This window comes from Sycon ciliatum, chromosome 1 (assembly GCF_964019385.1).
Source record: "Sycon ciliatum chromosome 1, ocSycCili1.1, whole genome shotgun sequence".
Taxonomy (NCBI): domain Eukaryota; kingdom Metazoa; phylum Porifera; class Calcarea; order Leucosolenida; family Sycettidae; genus Sycon; species Sycon ciliatum.
The window spans coordinates 59,950,120-59,973,495 of record NC_088643.1 but is presented as its reverse complement, the minus strand read 5'-3'; the positions used below and the strand labels follow the sequence as shown (position 1 = coordinate 59,973,495).

The 23,376-nt window shown below is 46.8% G+C and overlaps 3 protein-coding genes across 4 annotated transcripts; 1 reads left to right on the top strand and 2 right to left on the bottom strand.

The window, feature by feature from the left end:
* Positions 1-330: 330 nt before the first annotated feature.
* Positions 331-5,668, top strand: LOC135804662 (uncharacterized). The gene is made up of 4 exons (XM_065318584.1): positions 331-2,287; positions 2,938-3,397; positions 3,936-4,633; positions 5,210-5,668. Exons 1-4 carry the CDS (start codon positions 485-487, stop codon positions 5,315-5,317), a joined length of 3,069 nt encoding a protein of 1,022 aa, XP_065174656.1. The 5' UTR covers positions 331-484; the 3' UTR covers positions 5,318-5,668.
* A 1,406-nt stretch (positions 5,669-7,074) lies between these two features.
* Positions 7,075-9,559, bottom strand: LOC135804661 (MTOR-associated protein MEAK7-like). Its single transcript, XM_065318583.1, has one exon. It carries the CDS (start codon positions 9,290-9,292, stop codon positions 7,877-7,879), a length of 1,416 nt encoding a protein of 471 aa, XP_065174655.1. The 5' UTR covers positions 9,293-9,559; the 3' UTR covers positions 7,075-7,876.
* A 1,545-nt stretch (positions 9,560-11,104) lies between these two features.
* On the bottom strand, positions 11,105-23,223 carry LOC135804659 (lysosomal acid glucosylceramidase-like). Of its 2 annotated transcripts, none has more exons than XM_065318582.1 (9): positions 21,960-23,223; positions 19,113-19,196; positions 18,249-18,307; positions 17,556-17,650; positions 16,169-16,272; positions 15,609-15,711; positions 14,381-14,515; positions 13,898-14,073; positions 11,105-11,686 (listed from the first exon to the last, which is right to left on the bottom strand). In XM_065318582.1, exons 1-9 carry the CDS (start codon positions 22,667-22,669, stop codon positions 11,572-11,574), a joined length of 1,581 nt encoding a protein of 526 aa, XP_065174654.1. In that variant the 5' UTR covers positions 22,670-23,223; the 3' UTR covers positions 11,105-11,571. The 2 variants fall into 2 exon arrangements, with proteins under 2 accessions (XP_065174654.1, XP_065174653.1); XM_065318581.1 differs by lacking the exon at positions 15,609-15,711 and adding an exon at positions 15,369-15,486 and having other exon boundaries at positions 21,960-23,221.
* Between the last annotated feature and the right edge of the window lie 153 nt (positions 23,224-23,376).

Below are 23,376 nucleotides of genomic sequence, written 5' to 3'. Positions count from 1 at the left end.
GGTGAAAGGTGCAGTATTTTTTGCCTGCAACCTCTGCATCATCAGCGACTGTACTCGTACCGGTGTACTAGTGCACTGCACATGCATGCAGACTCGCATCGTAGATCTACTCGATCGCGTGCATTCAGCCTCAGTACGAGCTGTCAGTGTATGTTGACCGGACCACAAATGGCACAAGCACAGCGCGTGACGATCTGAACTTTGAAGCCTGCGCGCCGCGCGCGTGATGAGTAGATTCGCTATGTTCCCATAGCTGCAATAAATGGCGTCGCATCAGATACTGATTCTGTCAATTATTTTCGTACTGTAAATATCTGGTACATGTAATCAATGGTAATTACTAATGTTGACTTTGAATTATTTGAATTCTATTCTGCTGAGTTTCCAGTTTCATGATCAATAATACAAGGGACTGGACGAAGTGATTATTATGTAGCTACTTTGAAGAGTTATCAAGAGTCTGCTACTTCATGTCTTGGGTTGAATGTTCAAAGTGATGGCCCACAGATCTCTGCTATTAGCTGTTCGTTTCCTCAGACCTGCTGCCAGTACTGGCCATTGTGTACTTCAACCCTCGTTTGTACAGCCGCTCTACAGAGGGCATGGTTGCCATTCTCGACGCCTTCTGTGCACAGAAACCTCGGTAGGAGATAGAATTAGTCTGTGGAGAACCGTGGACGAAGCGCTTGAAGATGCTGCCAACAATGGTCACCTATACACTGATGTCAACATGGTTATGGCCGTGCAGCAACTCTTGGCTATCGAATCCATGCGATCAGACCTGACACCGGAAAAGCGCAGCACATGGGCGGCCAGTCAGAACTTGAACGACCTCGTTCGTACCATAAACAGTCGACTGCAGCGTCGACCCAGTCCGGCAGCCTTGGTGCTGATGGCGGAGGGCTACCTGCAATTGCGTTTGGATTGCCGCATGTTGTTCTTGACGTGCTGTGACTTTAACGGCCCGGACCGCGCAGACTACATTTTTGAGTGTGCTGCTAAGTGTGCAAAGCGTAACCTACATCATCACGAACTCTGGTCTGTGTTGCTCAAGTTGTTAGCCTCTCTGCCGGACATCGGTGAACATAAATCAAAGGTCGCCGCCTTCCTCCGGAACTGTCCTGCTTTTCAAACTGCAGTGGAAAAGGGGCTGATCGCCGAGCTCCATGATGTGTTTTGGTCGTTACCGCTGGCTGAACATGATATGTCGGACATTGTACACATGCTGCTCTCAACGTTTTCCAATGCTGCAGTGGACAGTGAGCTGATCCGGGCTGTGGATGAGCGCTGTGAGGAGCTCAGTGAGAGTGACTTGCATGAGCTGTGCGACATGCTGCTGAAGATCCGCAATGTTGACCTTGCCATGGCGATAAAGCGCCGCGTTGCAGCCGGAGAGGACGGCCTCGCAGACCTACCACTTTATGTGAAGGTCTGTGCTGTCATGGCAACCCACCTGCAGCTGAACAGGGAATTTGTCCAGATTGCATGCAGCTACATTACGCCGAGAAGGACTGAGCTCAGCCATGCTGATAACTTGAGTCTTCTCAGATCCTTCTCGTCGGTGAAAGTTCAAGCAGTGCCTGAAGTTAAGGCATTCATCGATGAAGCATTAATGCCAAACTTAGTGTCTCGACTGGGAGGGCTGTCTCTATCTGACATAGCTGAAGTGTGTGATTACAATCAGGTCGCAGTGAAAACTGGCCGTACCAGTGTTCAAATGATGGAGCATCTTGCATTGCAGGTTGGTAAGTTCACACACGAGCATGGCAGCTCGTCGCAGTTCTCACAACTGCTCAATGCCTTTGGCACGTGGGAGACGCGCTTCTTGCAGTTCAAGTGCAGAGAAAAGAAGGTCCCGTACAAACTCGGGCCGAAGATGTTTGGTCGCATCGGGCCGTCAATCAGCAATGGCTTCATGGAGAGAGACTGGCCGCTGAAGTACTACATGGTGTTTGTGAGGAAGTTTGAGCTGCTTGGTGCCGATCTCATGGCATGGGCACGTCTGTATCACAAATTGCATCCCCATCTGAAAGAACTCGAGCCGCATGAACTGTATGATCTGCACGGCAGTATGCTTCAGCTTAATTACAGAGACGGTGAAGTGACAGCCACTGGTGTTTTGGACGAGCTTCTGAGCAGAGTGCCGGATGCCTCTTTCCCCACCGGTTACTTTCCGCATGCAGTCCGAATGGTCATCAACGGCTCTGTTGACCGCGTCCGGAGGGCACATATGGAGACAGTCGAGAGGGCTGCGGTGGAGCGCCAGGCAGCTCTTTCGTCGAGAACGGTAAGTTTCTGCATTCGCTCTGCATCCTGGTGCATCGAGCACTCTATTCGAGCTGCCCAGTTGGCACACACTGTAGAAAGGGCAGTCATGTGCATACTGGTATATGAAGTCAACAGCCTGAATCCGATGAACATCCGAAGAGAACCTCGTGGGAATGTATTTTTAAACCGGTGTTTGTCAGAGGCATGTCGAAAACCAGCTAAGCAGGCTCTGTGTAGGCATTTCCCAGTTGTGGTTGTACATGTATCATATACGTAGTACTGTTACTGTGCCTCGTGTCGATATTTTACTTGTATTAAAGCGACTTCAGCGTATACGTAAATAAGAAACGGTATGGAGGTGATGCATGCAGCGCTATATGCAAAATGTGCGGGCGTTCCAGTGGATGGAACTAACCGTACACGATTCAACAGCTTTAGCTTTGCTGTCCACAGCACTTGACAGTCTTGGTCTAGCTCCTGCCCCGTGTAGTGAAACTGGTTGTGAAGTGACATGGCGCGCGTGTGTGTGTGTGTGAGGGGGGGGGGGGGGTGTTTCTTTCCGGTTCACTATGCTGGTACACAATGTACTTGTACACGTCCAGCATTTGTTCATGTGGTCGTTCCTGGACGTGTTTTTGTTCGTGTGTATTTTCTTTGTTCTGGATGCAGTGGGCTGAGTTGATAGAGGCCTGGTCAGAGCAGGGTGACTGCAGCAAGAATCTCTACATGACTGCCTGCGGGCGCTGTCGATTGAGCAAGGACTGGTTACCCGAGGACACCGTGCGTCTGATCAGCGCGGTGTCGCGTGGCAGCATATGCAGCCGACCGTTGCTCATGGACTTGCAGGATACCGAGTGGGGTGAGACGCTGGTGCGTTCTGTCCCGGACCGCATGCTGCCCGTGCTAGTGCATAGCTATGCCGCCGTCACTGTCAATGCACCCAAGCTACTGGAGCATGCGCATAATCGCTTGGAACGCCTTTTGATCGGGCCCAGTGGCGGCGCCTCGCGCTCATCCAAGTCACCAGAAGCCAACCTGTCAAAAGTTATCGACGTTGCTTGGAGCTTTGCAGTACTCGGCCACAACGCGCCAAAGATTCTTGCGCACGCCATGTACTCTGGGAATAAGGGTGAGTGACATGTTGCTGTTGCTATTGTTGCTTTTCGGGTGGGTGGGTGGGCGGGTGGAAGTGACATTGAAACAGACCGTCTCCACAGCAGTGTGGGTATGGTGGCTGGGGTGTTGGTTCATTTTGCTTTTTCTATCTTTGGTCCTTTTCTTTTCCAGGCAATTCTAGACGCAATATTTATAAATTGTTGATCTGGCTGTTTTCGAATTTCTTTCTAAGCACCGTGGTTGTGTTTGCTTCTTGAATTTGAGCGGGTGGGGGCTCGCCTGCTGTAAGCTACAAAGGATGGGACAGTATTCTCTGCAGATTGAGTACATGTTAAAGTTAGTGCCACACATGTATGTTATGTACAGATTTATGATGACTCGTTAGTTCTTGTGTATTATGTGTTCAGATCCCTTGTTATTGCTGGAGTATGATCATGTATGCACTCCCTGTCCTATGCCTTTGGCGCTGAATGGTTGGTGCAGGGTCAGGCAATACTCTTAGTGTTAACTGAGCGTGGGTGTCTGTGTTGTTCTCATCTGGCTCCGTGTAGGATATGAGAAGCTAAGCGAAGACGACCTATTGAAGCTCAACGATCTCAACAGCTATGGCCTGCGTGAGAGACATGACCTGAAGCTCACTGGCCTGCAAGATGAATGCTGGCAAGCGTGCCAGCGTGCTGTGTCGGACCGAACCAGGAAGCTGGTGCGTGAGAGTCACCACGTTATCTTCAACAATGGTTTGGACGCCGCCCTAGTGGAGCTGCTGGGCGGAGAAGAGTTTGTACAGCGTAACGCTGTCACCGAGGGCGGCTACCTAGCTCACTTTATTGTCCAGTTTGACGAGATGGATCGCCCTGTGCCATTTACCTCTTCTGATTTGCCTCCGTCCCTTGGGCAGCTTACTGTGGAGAATACAGGCCTGCCACCATTTAGCCTGATGAAAAAGTCCTGTCGCTTTGACAAGTATGTTGAGCGATGCAACTTCCAAGAATCGTCAAGGCACGACCAAAAAGTCGTTGATGGTGATGACATTGGAGTTAATGATGTGGATAAAGATGAAGCAGGCAAATCAGGTTCAAGACATTCTACTGAGTCTCGGGCTGTTCAGACGGAATATGATGAGCCAGTTCGACGCCTGTGCGTGCGCTTCATGCCCAAGTTTTCGTGTGTGTACGAAACGGAACGACCTGCCGCTCGAACTCTGATGGATCTTCTGCAGGTATCGGCTGCTGGATGGTCGGTTGCCGGGGTGAGTACAATATTTGCCTGTCATGTGAAATGCCATTCGAGTCTACAAGTGTTTTTTAATATTTTCTTTTACCAGATTTACAGTAAACTTCCTGGTCACTGTAGTACATGTACCATATTTTTCGGAGTATACGCCGCACCCAGATTTTTTCGTCACAAAAATACAGCCATCTACGCTCTATTTCACCGTTCCTTTGACCATCGGAGTATACGCCGCACCAACTGTTTTTGGGTGAGTTACGAGTGTTTAATTAAAGTGCGGCTTATACTCCAGAAAATACAGTACATTTTGATGGGTGTAGCACACAACTGCATCGATGTCTCATAAGTCATAATTATACACATTGCTTGCATGTATACATGAAGTGACATGTTACGAGTACCCATCATACAAAGCAGCAGTGTACGCCATGGTTTTCACTTGACCAGGCTTGTAGTAGGGCAAAAGCAAATCTCAGTGTGTAGGAGATATTTTGTAGACCTGAAGTCCTCCACTGGAGTGTATTAACTCCCGTTACCATTCCCTTGTAAGTATGACTAACTGTGGCTTCTTCATGTCCTTGATTTCCCTTTTCAGATTTCAGAACTTGAGTGGGAGACGAAAATGTTGCCGTCCGACCAGCTAGGCTTGCTCAAGGAGAAGATTTTCCCACCAGAGTACAGTGATGCACAGCAGTCCCGGTGAAGATGTTTGAAGCTGTGTGCGGGCAGTGGGGCGTGTTTCCGTGTTGACTTGTAGTGTTCATGCAGGACATGGACATAGGGATGGGCGATGCAGCTTTTAAATTCATTGTCCTCTAGACCGCAGTCTCAGTCTTACTACTACTACTAGTTCTTAGATTAGCTGGGATCTAGATTCAAAAGGGCCATGAGCACATCGTTCACCGGTATATTTATTTTTACTTTCCACATTCGTGTGACTTTCCAATGACGTTTAACTTTTAGGTTTCATTCTATCATTTGCCATGGCGTTTTCTTGATCTTTCTTGAACAGAAGTATAAAAGTGGTTGTCACTCTTGGTGGCATTATCTTGGACCGTTCGGTTCGTCGTGGTGTGCACTTGTGACTGTTTCGACTTCACGTCTCAGCTGAAATGCCTGTGGTTTCACGAACGTTCGGTGCTCCAGTAGCATAACTTGCCCTCGGTCCCACTAATGCGAGTATGAATACGTGTAGCTATGAGTGCTCATGATTAGCAGCACGTTGTTGCCATGATCTTCTCCCGTGACCATGGTGCCGGCCATACATTCATGTTACCATGGTGCTGGCCATACATTCCTGTTACCATGGTGCTGGCCATACATTCCTGTTCCCATGGTGCTGGCCATCTCTTAATTTGCTGGCCAAAAATCCTATATATAGGATTTGAAAATGTGTGTCTTTTATGCCGTTGTTATTGGTCATCACGACCAATAATAACGGCATAATGGTTTTCATGGAAGTTGTAAATATGTTTGAGGCATGAATGTTTACATTTTAGATTCATAGGGCAATAATATTTCTGATGAATACCCATTTTCAGCAATAATTGGAATTTTGAGCATAATTGTTCAGCTGCTGTCATGGAAAGGACTGAAGCAGTGAATGTGCAGAAGAACATTGCAGGTGTGGCACGGGGTGGTTTCATGATGACATATCGCACATGCCGTCATGAAACTACCAGGTTTAAGGATAAAACAAGGCCCAATAAAATCTCAAATCCTATACAGTGGTCCCTCTATAATCCGGCACCATTTGTGCCACGGAAGATCTGCTGGATTAGGGAGGGTGCTGGATTAACAAATCTGATTTACTGCTGCAATGTGCATGAAGAGGACATTTTGGCTCCTGAAAATTGTGCTGGTTTATCGAGGGTGCTGGTTTATATAGTGCTGGATTAGAGAGGGACGACTGTATATAGGATTCGAAAAATAGGGCACAGGCCTTAGTAATATTGAGCAAGGAGATGAGCCTGAGATGTTAGTGTTTGAAAAAATTATCTTATTCAACTCTCGATATCTACTAAGACCTAGCAAGGAAGAATTGGTGACACACTTTTTGCTATTCTCATGCCACACCCATTTTGAGTTGAAAAATGTGACCAAAATCCAAGTATATATAGGATTTAGCAAATTGAGATACATTCCTGTTCCCATGGTGCTGGCCAGGGAGTCGTAAATACCGGTATTTTACGACTCCCTGGTGCTGGCCATACATTCCTGTTACAGTACTGAAGCACCTCTACCTAATCTAGTCTCCTGTTGCAAGGTGGCATTGTTGCACGCAGCTTTGGAGTGGAGGCGGAGAAATATTAATTTCCACTGATCCTGTATGTTTAATCTATTTCTATTCACTCAGACCACAGAGACTTGATCATCATCATCACATGAATGATCAGTGGAGATTGCATGCAACCCAGTTGGCAAGCACTGAAGCAGCTCCCACTGTGCACTCAGAAAAAGGAAGAGGCAGACATGTTATTATTATTATTATACGCATTCCCGCGGCAGCGTCAACCAAGCAGTTATGCTTGATCCACACGTTCGCTTATGCTGGACATTGAAACAAAGTAGATGTAGACATGTGAGAAAGAAAAATAAAGGACTTAGGGTAACTTTCAGAAATATCACAATGGACATGGATATAGAGGCACATGGGTCCAAGTAAAGTGCTAAAATTCGGTATGAAGGCTAGAGAAAGTGTAAGCCGTGTATGGAGTAAAGTGGCAATTAATTCGAAGAGTGTATGCACACATAATATTCAATTGACAAGAGCAATGTGCTGGCCTTCGAGTTTCGTGCTGAATTCAGTACACGTGGGAAAAATAAGAACATGACAGTCACAAGTAGGCTGTGCTCTATCAGGCTTCTAGAAGTAGATGAGGTGGAGACCGGTAGCTGCAACCTGCACAACAAACCAGCCATGACTACTACAACTTGCTCATGGCAACTAAAGAGAGCTAATTACAGACTAGCAATGCTACATAGGATGTGTATGAAAGAGAGATTCATAAGTCATACAGGGTTTGACACATTACCAAAAGTACAGCTAAAATACACAAAGAAAGTGTGTGTGTGCCACAGCAATAGCCTATTCACAAAAATACCAAAAGAAATGCTCCATGAAACATGAAATAGAGCAAAAGGAAGAAAATTATGTCTGCAAGGTCCTTGGGGTTCGTGTTTGTTATCAAAATGCGGTAAAAGCAACGAGTGGCAAACAACTGCCGCTGCTGCTGGGATGAGAATACGACATCAAGTGTACCTACTGCTCTTCGTTGGGGTCCTCGACGGGTTCGTAAACACCCGACATCGGCTTGCCGACCATCTCCATCATGGCTTGAAGTTCGAGATTCTTGTCTAGGACACTGCCGTGTGCCGTTCCTTTCCTCTCCTGTGCCTGACCAACGGCCCATACCTCCACGCGCGACACCACAAACTCCTTCTCCTTGGACAGCTGCGGGGAGTTGTACGTGGTGCAAGTGGGCTCAGCGTGGCTGTGTCCACTCCCAAAATCGGCAGCCAAGAACAGGCCATAGTAGCCCGGCTGTCCACCCATTGCTAGACCGTTGGGTAAGGTCTCCATCTCATGGTTCAGATACATGAAGTGATCGTTGTACTCGCCGGCGTTGAAGATGCCCATGCCTCGGCTCAGCGAGAACAGGAAGCAGCTGTTGTCACCCTGGTATTGCGACGAAATCGTCCACGGCACGCTGGCAAAGCCACCGAACACGTAGCCATCCGAGTCTCGCACCACCAGCAGGCTTGGACCGCCGACCTTCTCGAGTTTCTGCAGCATGGTGGCAAAGCTCTGGCCATGCTGCTTGGTGTCAAACACCTGTCGCCAGTTCTGACGGCAGTCCATTGGCAAGCAGTTGTTCAGGTATAGAACGGCCGTTGGGTCTAGCAAGCTTTCCTCGCCACCTGATCCATCCAGCACGGGCAACAATGGCAACTCCAGGCCACCGTCAGGTACTGTCTCAGCAAGGTCCGAGGCAGCAAAGAACATACTCCGAAACACATGATCAAACAGGCGCGGCATCAATGCATTCTCCAGCAGCCACTTCTCCAAGTCAGCTTCGGAAAATACCACGTCATCGGGGATAGGGTCTTCGTAGAAGGATACGGCCGACTTTCGCTCGCCGCTCGGGTGCTTTGCAAAGATCATCTCGTCCAGCATTGTACGCGCGAGCTTGGCATTGGCTTCACTCGTAGCACCTCCCCATACATTCACACGGGGGTTGAGCGCGCGGCTGTTCAGTGCCGCAGTGATCAGGCCACAGACGAGATGGTGCAGGTGAGGTGCTGATGGAGTAGGCGAGACGCCTTTGCGATAGTCGGCCGCAAGGCGCACGTAATAGTGGCACTTCTTCTCCAAGTTGCCTTTGGTGATGTTGGCCACGCTGATGGTAAACGCATCGCGATCTACAAGGTCTCTGTCAACCAGAGCAGACTTCTCACTCATTGCCTGGTGGAACCTCTTTGACATGTCTTCAGCCAGCACCTTCCTTGAGAAGGCTTGAAAAGAGATCACGTCAAAGTTGGCATGCGCATCGGGTTCCGACTTGCCATCAGGGGATACCAGCTGACGAAAGGCAGTAGATAAATCATGTCGTTCATGCTCGGATAGCAAGGCAATAGCTTCCACTGCCTCAGGATTCTTGCTGTGTTCCGCTCCCATTTCTGCTTGTCAATGGTCCAATTTCAACCAACTACTGATGATAGAATATCGTACTTTTCCAGTCCCCACTTACTTAGGGATTCTGTACACAAAACAATACTTCGAGATAGAAGTAAACAATCAGAAAAAAATACGGTCGACAGCACTGGACAGACGATCAATGCGAGTGTCGAGTAGAGAAGCAATCACGACTTCTCAGCTAATGAAGTCTGACCTGCTCAAAACTAAACTGATCGCTTTTATTTTGATTTTTGAAAAGCCGAGCATGCAGCAGGATGCTAGCTAGCTGTATAATCAAGAGTACATAAAAGTAGTTTATGTACTCTTGGTATAATTATGGGTCATGTAGCTACGTAGACATGTAGATCTAGCTACACAGGAATCGATTACGTAAGCGGAATGAATAGCCGGCCTCGTTCACATGACGTGCATGCACATGACGCTATGTTCACTGCACTGATATAGCGGCAAGACAACAAAGCTGCATCCATGCAGTCTGCACTGCCACCGCACCGGCGCGGTAGAGATCTACACGGGTTTCCAGATTATTCGCAAGAAATTGCGATACAAGCAAAGATTATTGTTCTCGAGCATCAAGATTCAAATCCAAAAAATGGTGCTATGCGAAAAATTCTAAAAAATATTTATAAAAATCACTCAAAACCCGAAAATTATCTACCCGTTGCCATGGCAACGATGACGTAACATTTGCATGACAATTGACAGCGCATGCTAGCGCTGCGCTCAGATCAGAGACAGAGGCCACGTGCACTGAACTACGAGTCGAAATTTTTTCAGGCTCATCGTGGCACGTGATCGGTACCTTTGGTCCCCCAGATTTCCAAAACATTTTAAACACCTCAAAAAGAGGTCTAAAAAAAGGTAGAATTTGGCAAAAAGTTCCGGAAAATTGTCGAATTTGCGAAAAATCACGGAAAAACAGCAAAATTCGAAAAAATCCAAAGATCCAAAAAACACCCCATTATTCAAAAAGATAATCTGGAAACCCCTACGTACATCATGGTACATAGCAGCTACAACAGTCAGTCAAGACACACAGGCTAGGGTAGTAGGGCCTAGGGACTGGGGAGCTTACAATGTGAGCTCCCCAGTCCCTAGCCTGTGCGTCTTGCGTGTCCTCCACCTTGTTTCATGCTGTCAAACTACTTCGAAGTATCAACATAATTATGCTCCCATACTATAGTAGGCCATACATTGTACCAAGAGTAGATAAACAAGAGTGTGCAACTCGCGGATGGGTTGGCCCACGGCGGAATTTTTTGTTGACGTAATCTTTTCGACGACGCACGCGCTGCGAGCCTTTCGGAGAGGTTTCCCTCGTGCACTTGGCGGGGCTTTGCACTACAATTATATACAAGGTCGGTGCCCAGCACGTGCTCTCACACTGCTCTGCGGCAAAGTCCGCGTTTCCCTGAAAAAAGGTGACGTCAACAAAAAATTCCGCCGTGGGCGGGGGTATCTGCAGATTGTGCAGAAGAGATCCGGAGTTGCACACTCTTGTTTATCTACTCTTGATTGTACATTGATAATAGATATCCATGCGTAATTATACCCTGTAGTGGGCTCTAAAAACTTGTGAAAGGGCCAAATTCTGCTATTTCTGACCGGATTTTTCCAAAAATGCCCAGGGGAGACCCCCGGACCCACCTCAACTTGAGCCGGACCAACTTCGCCCGCCTGAACATATACTGGTACTTTTCTTTGCGGCTCCCGGGGTACTACCCTGTAGATGTAGTACATCCTCCATGTCCACTCACCAAGTACCTTATGGAATGCTAGAACACCAGTGCGTTGGTCTACACAATTCGTGCTGAAAATGCCATAATTATGACGTGCGATTGTGTTTTGTCTTCAAGCTTGCACATTGATGCAAGTAGGAGATAAGAGAAGAAATAAGCCGCTGCAGTAAACTTTAATGTTGTCTTGATTGTCAAATTTCGGGCTTGCTAAAGTATAAAATACCCAAAACAACGGCTTCGAAAGTGTTAGGACTATACATGTACATGTCTATAGAAGTTGTAGTTCTAAACAAACTCCTGATGATAAATATAAACTAAAATGGACTTGGATTGTTAAAATAGCATACAAGTGAAGTAACTGGTTGGCTGCTGAAAAAGCAAAAGGAACAAATATGTTGGCAAGACGAGGCACGTGTGCAGGCTGTGCATTGGGTACCGTACCTGTGGCTTACCAGCACAAGCAACAGTCTTCAGACCATGAGATTGTTACTGCGGCAGAAAAGCACAGGGGTCAATTAGCTACGCTTGCGAGCGCAGTGGGTACTGGATCGTAACAATAGAGTTTGCCTGAACGTCGCGCTCAATGTAGCCAGCGCTTGGGTCGTAAAATACAACGGTCTGAGCTGTATTGTGTCTACAAACGCACAGAAACAAACGAAGCCACAAACGATGCAATAAAATATTTAACATTTTAATAAAAAAAAGGTTCATGACAGGATCGCTGCTCCATACCATAAGGTGTCAGATTATCGCCGGAGACAACAAGAAACTATGAGATGTGACACTGGCAGATGGTCCCCTCTGCTGTGTGTGGCGTACACCCACTGAAAATTGTATCTAAGGCCACACCGTTTTTTATCTATGTTTCGCGTCCCCCGCGCGCATGTATTTCACAGCCGGAGTTCAAAAAAAAAAAACCGGAACAAATTTTTTTTTAATATGGCAATAAGTAGGACGAGCTGAAGCGACATGTGGACTACTTTATAAACAATGTAAGCGATGGAGACGATGCAAGAAACAATCTAAAGGGTAAGGAAAATACATGTAAGAAGAAAAAGGCAATGGAAAAAAAGATGATTCGAACAAGTTTTCGTACAACACTCTTCAGGAATCACCGTTGTACTAAAGAACAAAATGAGAACAAAGGGAATAATATAGCAATAAAGGTAGGGTGACACGATACAATGACAGCACTGGAATATCGAGGTGCGATTTCTCACAAAAGCGTGCAGAACACAAGGGTATACAAGTAAGAACTAAGCGTGACAAGTACTAGTGTGTATCAGCAACAAAAACAAAAAAGTGAGAACGAATGATAATAATAACAATAATAAACAAGAAGGTGACAAAACACATTTAGGCACAAGTGGCAACAACGTTGCCACACTACACAAAAGAACATTATTTGAACAATTTTAGGGTAATAACACTATCTTTCTGGACACACAAATTCGGCTTATGAATGCGCTGACAAACAGCTTCCAAAACTTGTAACTGCAAAAGATAACCATGACGAGCACGGCACAAAACAGAAAAACAGGAATCAGAATAAGTACGACAACAGTCAGTACTAGAAACCAAATGATTGTATACCAAATGATTGTATATTGGTTTCTAGTACTGACTGTTGTCGTACTTATTCTGATTCCTGTTTTTCTGTTTTGTGCCGTGCTCGTCATGGTTATCTTTTGCAGTTACAAGTTTTGGAAGCTGTTTGTCAGCGCATTCATAAGCCGAATTTGTGTGTCCAGAAAGATAGTGTTATTACCCTAAAATTGTTCAAATAATGTTCTTTTGTGTAGTGTGGCAACGTTGTTGCCACTTGTGCCTAAATGTGTTTTGTCACCTTCTTGTTTATTATTGTTATTATTATCATTCGTTCTCACTTTTTTGTTTTTGTTGCTGATACACACTAGTACTTGTCACGCTTAGTTCTTACTTGTATACCCTTGTGTTCTGCACGCTTTTGTGAGAAATCGCACCTCGATATTCCAGTGCTGTCATTGTATCGTGTCACCCTACCTTTATTGCTATATTATTCCCTTTGTTCTCATTTTGTTCTTTAGTACAACGGTGATTCCTGAAGAGTGTTGTACGAAAACTTGTTCGAATCATCTTTTTTTCCATTGCCTTTTTCTTCTTACATGTATTTTCCTTACCCTTTAGATTGTTTCTTGCATCGTCTCCATCGCTTACATTGTTTATAAAGTAGTCCACATGTCGCTTCAGCTCGTCCTACTTATTGCCATATTAAAATTATTGTCTCCTCGTCGAATTTTTAAATTTTTTTTTTTTTTTGAAAATGCAATACAAATTTTATGCCCAGAAAACCGGAAAATGTAACTCAGCTCACACACATGTACATGTACATGTGTGTGCAATAAGCTGGGCCGCAAGTCACACAATCATCATGCCGCCTGTGTTTGGACCACAAGCATGGCAGAGGGGATACACTCATGTATTCATGTACATGTCAATGTACATGAACAGTGCCGCGTTGCTTCACTGTACACAAATGCAATGCACGTACACTGTTTTTTTTGGATGGCTTTTTTTATTTTTTTCGCCCTCCCTCATTGATTTCATCGAATAAGGTGACGCGAAACAGAGAAAAAAAAACGGCGTGGCCTAAGGAAGTTATCAAGTTGATGCTGAATCAACATGTAAAACCCATGACTGTGCGTCTGTGCGATATAGCACATTATTATACAGTTTTAAACTGTGAGTATCCTCAGCACACCAGTTCAGGAAAGGTGCTTGGCATGGCGGACAGTGGATTTAGCCACTGGGCTGAATCCTATTCAAAGATACTAGTAAGTATGATAAGTAATCCTGCGTGCCTTACTTGTTCAGAATGACAGTGGTCACGAGATCCTGCTGCAAGCCAGATATTGCAGCTGGAGTCAAAAAGGAAACCGTCTCCAGGTCCCAGGAGAGGAACGGCTCGGAGAGATCAGTATGGATGCGCACAGATCCCGGCAGGATGAATGCACTGAAGTGTCCAATTGCGTAGTACATAGGCTGTAGGAGAAGGTGGTGAGGAGAGAGAAAGAAAGAGAGAAGAGATCTCAATGTGTTCCGACAACTAGCTAGCATGGCTGCACATGTACTTCAAGTAACTGTCTGTACCGAATTATTTGACCAGTTTTAAAACCAAACGGTGTGCCAGAATCAGAGTGCATTGCGTAGCAAATTTGCCAAGCTGAGGGCCGGTTCTTACGGTAACATAGCAAAGGGCATGTGCACAACCGCAACATGAACGTGTACATCATATTTAAAAAGAGGATTGTGAAGGTGCTCGCATGTCACGCCACGTATTGTTCCATACCTGTTTGTAGAACTCGTCTTTGGAAGGGTTGACTATGATAGGACTGTCCACATAATTGTGTGCCCAGTTAGGTCCACCAGTACCATTCAGGGCCAGGTTCCAGTCAGTCCAGCCCACTACCCAATGATTTAGATCCTATGGACACAAAAAAGGCCACACGGAGAACAAGATTAAATGAACACACCAGGAAAGAAGTGTGTAGAGCCACAGAACACGGAACTAGTTCCACTCCCCACTAAAATAGCCAGGTCCTTCATACAGTAACCCGATATGACACCACAACAAAGGCTATATACATTCCTCTTCGTTGGCTTCTCTCTCTCTCTCTCTCTCTCTCTCTCTCTCTCTCTCTCTCTCTCTCTCTCTCTCTCTCTCTCCCTCCCTCCCTCCCTCCCTCCCTCCCTCCCTCCCTCCCTCCCTCCCTCCCTCCCCCCTCTCTCTCTCTCTCTCTCTCTCTCTCTCTCTCTCTCTCTCTCTCTCTCTCTCTCTCTCTCTCTCTCTCTCTCTCTCTCTCTCTCTCTCTCTCTCTCTCTCTCTCTCTCTCTCTCTCTCTCTCTCTCTCTCTCTCTCTCTCTTTCTCTGAATGCTGCCACCTACAGCACCAACAGTGCTTCTTTCTCTCTGAATCACACCATTGCTAAACCTTGACATTACTAGCGAAGGCGATACAAGTTCTAGGCGAGTACCTCCTCTGGAGTGGATCCAAATCTGAAGTTCAGTGTCAAAAGGTGGAACTGGGAAGACTGCTACAGTGCACTACATGTCCATACATACTCATACACCAATTACTCAAATGACAATAAACACTAGCCCTAATCTGAAGTCACTTCTATAATACCTGGTGTGATAGCGGTGCGCACCATGAAAGGCTGCCAGCAGCAACAGCAGAGCGATACCAAGCAGCAGAGCACACTGACTATAGCATCGAGAAGTTCAGAACGTTCCACTAGCAGCGGCCCAGCGCGTGCCCACTTGCGTTCGGACTCACCGTGATAATATCATGCGCGTACGACTCAGCACGTGACCAACTACCCAGTTTGACACCGCGACTGAGCGGCTCAGATCCTTCGCATGCCTCGCTGGAAAATATGAACTTCTCAGGAAAGCTGTACATGCAGGAGTGGGTCAAAGAGTGGAATCACGCATCATGTCAATGGTCATCATTGTCATATCAACTCAAGTACACGTGTAATCGGGGTACCTAGCTGAACTGGTCATGTGATCTCACCTTGATGATGTCATTGGCGTAGTGTATACCCCGCGCCCAGCTGCCCAGCTTCACGACCAGCTCCTCGCAGGCTTCGGAGGACAGCAGGAACTTGTCTGGGAAGCTGTGCGATGGCAGTGAGATGACATGAGGTGACTATGTGTCATAATATATGACTGGCATGCATGTGCGCATGTGTGTGCATGTGATGCTTGCATGTCTGGTATATGAACAGCGCGTTAGTGAGTGGCTGTGATCACATATTGCAACATGGAGCTAATATTCCTCAAGGACATCTTGTTTCCACGGCATGTCAATGCGGAGATCCAACAAGGGAAAGGAAATGAAACTTCAGAAGCACTGGCCATTGTCAGACTAAGAGGTCCGGACGATAAGACCATAGGATCAGATAGCACAACTGACCCCACTATTGCCTAGTTCTTGACCTAAGCAGCGCTATAATCACAATTTCGCAGTGTTATGATCGTCACACCAATACCATGGACAAGTCACAACATTCTGTAGCGGTATCAACCTGAATCTACCACCGGACCAGATGAATATTGGCAATGCGGACTAACCTGTCATGTGTTTCCTCCAGGTCACTGCTGCTGGCTACAGCGTCCAGATACCAATGCACAGCTACTCCGGAGACATACTTGGCTGCGTCAGGGTCACTCAGCACCTACACATGTACAGCGATACACACACCTCAGACCTCAGACCTCAGACATGCCCATCGCGGAAGCGATGATAGCGAACAGCTATGTTAGACATAGCAATTTGTGCTGGGATTACACCATTCAACAGCTTGCAAGGCTGATGAATCCACTATTTTTAGCCTGGTATCCACCACACAGCTGTTTGAAGTGACTTTTTTCTGGCCAGTGAATCCCTATTTTTCATTTTTCCATTTTTTTCTACACACACACACACCACACCACATACTCCGGCATATACTGGCTGTTGGTAACCACCCAGGAGAATGAAAGAAAAGTCAGGAAGAGTCCGAGAAAGAGAAGAAAGACACACACACACACACACACACACACACACACGCGCGCACACACACACACGCACACACACACACACACACCAAACACACACACACACCAAACACACACGCACACACACACACACACACACACACACGCACACACACACACACACAGAGCATGCATGCAGAGCAACAGTAACGCTGGAGCAAATGACTATGTACGCGAGCCAAGTACATCAGTAACTTGTATACAGAAGGGTGATGACATTCAGGACTGTGATCTAAAATACCTCGAATCAGGGGCCATCCGCAATTATTGACCTTTTACACACAAGATGAAAAAGTTTCATTTATGGGTGGGTCAAGGAGAGTTTCATTTGGAAAAAAATGATAGCTGAAACATCAAGAAGCCACTATATGTCAAATCAATATATTCTTCGCTCAGGAGGTGGATGGGTGGGGGAGGGTCATAACCAAACTTTTTCGCTTCGTGAAAAATATTGATAACGCCAAGAGTCCATAACCCAAGAGTATGCAACTGTGATTATGGGTGCATGCGTGGCGCGCTGCCTTCATTACGTAACTTGCCTTCATCACGCTCTGAAAGCATGCATTCAAACTCTCAATTTCTCGCACGAGCCCATCCGTTTTTGCTCGATTCGTTCAAGTACCTACACAATCTCTGAATTCTGGCACGTGAACTCCAGTTCCGTACGAAAGTTCATTTCAAACTAGAGGGAAAGTGCGGTGTTTGATTTTCCGCAGTGCGCGGACTGCAGCTGAATGATGTAATGAAGGCAGCGCGCCGCGCGGTTGGCCCATAGAAAAGAGATCACAGTTGCATACTCTTGGGTTATGGACTCTTGATAACGCTGGATGGCCCCTTAGTTGGTCCGAATTCCTGTACGCATATGCCCGCACTTTCAACATGTGCACAATACTGGACTTATAATAGTACAGCCACCACTTACAGTCTTGGCAAAGCCAGGTAAGAAGATACGCTGATCGTCCAAGATCATCAGTTTCACATCTTGGTGGCCATGGGCGGCAAGAGTCGGCCCCAAGTCTGCACAGTGCACGCAACGCGACGAAATCAGATCTCATTGTCCGGTATGTTCTACTTACAGCCGGGCTCCATAGTCGCATAGAGCACGAAGCGGCACTACTGTACTACTACTGCAACACTATAATAACAAATCAGTGCGAAGAATGTGATTAAAGTTGATTTATACAAAAGAGAAAGGACCAAGGAACTACAAGTTACGCTATACTGTCCACTAACACCACCAGTTACTAAACAATCAGCTCATGCGATAACATTTTGTATAAATTAAACCTTGGCTCTCCATCCGAGTCCATTCCTGCACACCTGATTAAAGTTGAGTTTATATACTACAGTACAAGAACCGAGCATGTTTGCATGCACAAGAATGTTTAGGTATGCCATAGAATTTATAATTCGCACGGCATTGGGGCATGCAGGGGATTGACACGTACTAGTGTATGGGACCACGAATGCAAACATTGAGGAACTGGATCAAAATTTCACCCCTCCCCAAAAGCAACGCCAACAGACTGAGAACTCACAGGAAATGCCCAGCCTTGAAAGCTATTTTAAAAGCTACCACTTACAGCAACAGTGCATGTGTGTGTGCGTGACATACCTGTCTTCACAAAGTCCCTTTCTGTTTCCGCAGAGAAGTACATGCTCTGGAACGGGAAGCTGCCAAGAGTGGAAGCCGAATTAGAATAACAAAATTTGTTATTTCATACATAACGTACGGAAGCAATAAGTACAGTGCGTATCGGTTATAGCGTGGTCGTGTAAAAGAATATACTGCTTACAAGAATGAACTCTCATGTTTTCATAATCATAACATGGATTTCAAGTGCACATTTATTCTTACAAGCAATTTTATCCCATAGTAGAATATATCGGTCCTAAGAATGGACGGTGTAGCGAAATATGCCAGATTAGCACAAAGTGTATCGCCTGTAGTAATACCATCTGTCCAATTCCGTTCTGATCTGACTCTCGTTGCGTCCTAGTGCTGCAGATTCAACTGTTGTGGTCATGTACCTCATTTTGCATAGCCACATGGTAAGCCTATGGGACCATGACCAGCCACATGCACAGAAGTACTGCGTTGCATGTGCGATGATCTTCCTGCCCCTGCGCACATGTATGTGATATGCCACACTTGATTTATCGTGTGTAAGAAAGATCGGAAATAGGAATAGAAAGTCGTTTTTCAAACACCCACGCTATAACCGATACCTACTGTACACCGAACACAAGAAACAATACGACGTACAAGCACATGGCACCTTAGTTCACTGCACACCAAGACCACAGTCCCGATGCACCGTAATAAAGGCGCACCTTCAACGATATCTGATAGTAAGCTATTACTACCACCACTCGGCTACTATGTACTAGAGCTAGTGATCCGAGCCCGACTAAAACCTGTAGGTACAAGTCTGTACAGACGGACAGACTAATAGTGAAATGCAAGCACATTACTCACAACGGGATGAAGCCATCAGCTGGCTCGTTCTGAACAGTCAATCCCCAGAAAGTTAAGTTGTGCTTGGCGTACTCCTCCATGAACCTATACAGACAAGGGTCAAAGAAGTAGGAACAGAGAAGGATAAACAGAAGGAAATTCATACGGACACCAATTCCGCTGGATAACCTCATGAGATCTGAAACGTGCACATTTCAAAGCCCATGCTAACCAGTACAAATGAAGATCATCTCCAATTCTCTATGCACCGAGTACATCTCAATTTTCAATTTTTCATCACATCATCGCAAGTCCAACCCACACCTAAATTATTCATCAGTAGTTTGAGGGAGTTGCAAAGGGGAAAAGTCTGAAGAAAAGATTGACTGTCACCACCAGGACTCAAACCAGGGACGTTTGCTTATGGCCAGCGATGCTCTACCACTAACTATGACTCAGCTATGGTGTATTTGTCATGCCTAAATTCTCAATAATCTGGTAATACCTATTTGACAGGTGTGACTGTGACTCGCACTCGAATGGCTCATACTCGCAGCAGTTAGTCCCAAACAACCGCTGGAGGACATTGTGAAGACAGAACTGATTCCCGCGTTGACTTGCCGTGCACCCCCAGGGGACGCCCTCCGGCGGCTTATGCCTTATGGCATTGCCCTGTCGTCTGGGTGGGCTCGGTTTGATTAATCCTGAATCCCTATGCCAGCAAAATGAATCGTCGGTTCGAATGACGAATCCTGTCTCGGAGAATCTTGTCCAGGGACAGCTCCACCGGTCATTCCGTGGCACCAATCAGTTCGGCCAAGAGAGATACCGAGGCATCTTCCCGACGTCATCAGATAACAGAATCAGACGCGATATCGCCCAGTGCGTCAGAGTCACTACGGCACGCTATCGGCTTCGCGGAAGAGAAGGGGTCATCGAGCTGGCTGACGTGCCGTCCTCTAAAGAAGCACCATTTCAATATATCGAAGGGAAAGTTCTGGGACGGACTCTGCCTCCGTTACGGATGGACGTCGGCCAGGGCACCGTCGCACTGCTCTTGCGGCCAAGAGGCAACTGTTGCGCATTCCTTGTCGTGCCCCTATGGAGGGTTTACCTCCATGAGACACAATGGAATTCGTGACGTCACAGCCCGGTTGCTGGAAAAAGTGGGCATCAGTGTGTCGATTGAGCTCATACTGCAACCGCTGACGGGGGAGCGTCTTCGCTACCGGACCGCGAATGTGGAGGACTGTGCCTGGTTGGATGTCGCTGCCAATGGTTTGTGGGGCAGTCGTTTTGAGCGCACACGGATTGATGTACGGGTTTTAACCCTCACTCATACCCAAATTGATCTGCACCGCATACTATTGTGTAGCAGCGACCCGAAAGAGAAAAGAGAAGGCACTATGAGGAGAGGGCGAGGCAGGTTGAGCAAGCCTCGTTTGTTCCGGCGGTTATGTCAGCCAGTGGCGGAATGGGTCTGGCGTCAACGGCACTCTACAAATGCAGGCTGAGAAGAGGGGCGAGCACTACTCACATGTTATGGCCTACGTTAGATGCAGGATTTCCTTCAGCCTTCTGAAATCATGTATCATGTGCATTTGCAGTTGTAGGCGTATTAATTTTGGTTTGAAATTTGAACCCTCCTCAGTCCTGCGGAGCCCACGCTGCTTTAGCAGTGGCGGAGGCTCGCTTGCCGAAGTAACCTCGAAGACCATCATGAACAATGGACTGACTAACTATTCACTTGTTCTGCTTGTTGATTCGAAAACAAAAAAAACATGTTGCATTGACAACCACTATGCTAGTAACGGACAGTGCCAGAAACGCTCGGGGAAGCACCCACCCATGCCCTGATAATTTGGCACAGTATTCGTACACCTATCAGGGAATGATTTACTTTCAATTTATTGCATAGCAATTTTGCCATGCAAAATCAAACTTGAATAGTAATTCGAAAATGTTGGGCGGCAATTTTCTTCAACACTTGACAAAATTTTCCTGCAAAGCTAATCAGAGTGGAAGATCAGATCACAAGTACACTGTAACACCTTAGTTGCAAACCCAACCTGGTGCCAGGTTCCATAGCTGAGCACTTTCGAAGCTTCGTGCATCTATTTCACCCCTAAGAGACATACCTGTCATGCACACTGTGCATCATAGGGTACGGTGAAAAATCAGCAGCCATCGCAGTTTTCTACAACTGTTTGCACCCCAGAAGAATTGTGTAGCGTGCGATACAGGTAACTAACTGATATGCGATACAGGTTAAATTATTCCCTGCCTATAGGCACAGCTTCCAGTGTTTTCTGGTGCATGGGCACAATGAGAGCACACCAGTACAGTAGAGTAGCGCACCTAAGAACGTACAGTAAAACCTGCCAAGGCGACCACTCGGATAAGGGGACCACCTGTCCCAGAAGACCACTTCAACCAGGACCAAGGGATGCTATTCCAGTCAAATGACCCTGGATAAGGAGACCACCTGGTTACAGAGACCACGTTTTGAATGTCCCTTGAGCGGTCGTCTTAGACAGGTTTCACTGTAGTTTCCAACGGGTTAGCCTGGGATGTTCTTATCTTTCAGAAACCTGGCTGCTTACTTATAGCAATTCTTGGAAACAATTCGTACTGGATCATATGCATGCCAAAAGCCGCCAGAAAACCAACACCACCGCTCTTAGCTATAGGTAATGGCGTCCTTAGCATTTCAGGCTGGACGTTCTTGGGCTCCACATCCTTCAGCGCGCGGCTCTACTGTACGCACAGAAAGCCCACAGTGCCCTTTCCAAGTAGGGAATTTCTGTACACGGCAGGGCAGGTGCTTGCCCGTGATTTCACAGGTGACAGCACCGGCCGGTGGCTTACCGAACAAAGTAGAGTGCCCAGGTTTTATGGTACTTGTCCCCTACCGCTCCTTTCAGCCAGCCGCGTCCGCTCATGTTATCGTTTGTCTTCATCCACGCCGGCGCCGACCATGGGCTTCCGAACAGCCTCAGTGGCTTACCAGCCAGCTCGCCTGCCAGTTGGATGAGCGGAATTTTCAGTTGCAAATCCTCGCCGGTCAGGGTGAAGTTTGCGAGCTCAAAATCCCCTGGTGAGTCATCATAGGAGTATTGGTGAGTGGAAAAGTCACAGCTTGCCATTGGCACGCGGCCCACAGTGTATTTGATGCCCGTTGTGTGGGAGAAGTATGACATCATTAGATTCTTCTGTGCTTCCGTGCTCAGCGAGCGAATGTTCAGCCCTGCAGCATCTGTGAATGCTCCACCGAAGCCCAGCAGCTCCTGATAGTGACGCGTGGTGTTGAGCGTGATGTGTGCCGATCCACCAGACGGCGCAGATCGATTGAAAGCGACCGATGACTGCTGCATCACGCCAACTGTTTGCCCGGATTCCACGATAGCCGCTGCGCCCGCCGTGTGCACCAGCGTTGGAATGCTATCACAACTCTGCCCATTGCACACGCATACAAATCCATCTGCAGCGTCGCGCCGTGTACACGCTGTAGAACAGCAGCAGTTCACTTGCATGAGCAATGCCCAAATGAGGAGAGCACAGACACGAACAGCTCCCATGACCGGTGCCCAGGTACTGTACTAGGCCTTACTGTCAATCCGGATGATTCCAATAGCACAAGACTGTGTATGTGACAGTGTCCACACCACGTCCAGTATCGAATTTAATTTGAAGCCAGTAAATCTGCGTACACACCGCAGAAAGTATAATGTAGACGCTCACAGTTCTGTATCTGACATGGATACGAAATTGCCAAGAATCAATCTGAATGGGCAAAGTACAAGTCAGAAGTAGGGTTGAGGCTTCTTGCAGTTTCAAAGTACAAGCGTATTTTTTTAATACACTTTTTTAACAACAAGTGATTCTTTTACGAATATTTACAGTATCAACTCTCTCCCAACTGATCGTTTCATCAGCACTCGTGAAGCACTGTTACCGGTACAACTCTTACAAAGCCAAAGGTTCACAAGATTTCCGGACAGGAGCGACCGACAAGTGACTACCAAAAAAATTAATAATATTCATTCGATTTGTGTGAACAGGCGGTGCAGCTAGCAGACCATGGAAGATTTTGAAGTGGCCCTTCGCCTTCGGCTTCGACTGACACTTGTAGTACTTGTAAGTAAGTTGTATTGTCGGGAGAGAAGTAAAAATTTAATAGTTGAGGTCACCAGTGCAGTCCGCGGACCGACGCTTCACGAACGCAGTCCAAATCACCATGGTTCCTCATTCGATCGAGCTTCTGAATTCTGTACTTTTTGGCATT

Excerpts from the sequence above, each read along its gene's own strand:
- LOC135804659 (XM_065318581.1), bottom strand. The coding sequence starts at position 22,669 with ATGGGAGCTGTTCGTGTCTGTGCTCTCCTCATTTGGGCATTGCTCATG. Across the intron at positions 16,273-17,555 it reads TACCTGGCTTTGCCAAGACT|GTGCTGAGTGACCCTGACGC; the intron begins GTAAGTGGTGGC and ends GTACATGTGTAG. Across the intron at positions 14,516-15,368 it reads ACGCGCATGATATTATCACG|GATCTAAATCATTGGGTAGT; the intron begins GTGAGTCCGAAC and ends TTGTGTCCATAG.
- LOC135804662 (XM_065318584.1), top strand. The coding sequence starts at position 485 with ATGTTCAAAGTGATGGCCCACAGATCTCTGCTATTAGCTGTTCGTTTC. Across the intron at positions 2,288-2,937 it reads CAGCTCTTTCGTCGAGAACG|TGGGCTGAGTTGATAGAGGC; the intron begins GTAAGTTTCTGC and ends TTCTGGATGCAG. Across the intron at positions 3,398-3,935 it reads CATGTACTCTGGGAATAAGG|GATATGAGAAGCTAAGCGAA; the intron begins GTGAGTGACATG and ends GGCTCCGTGTAG.
- LOC135804661 (XM_065318583.1), bottom strand. The coding sequence starts at position 9,292 with ATGGGAGCGGAACACAGCAAGAATCCTGAGGCAGTGGAAGCTATTGCC.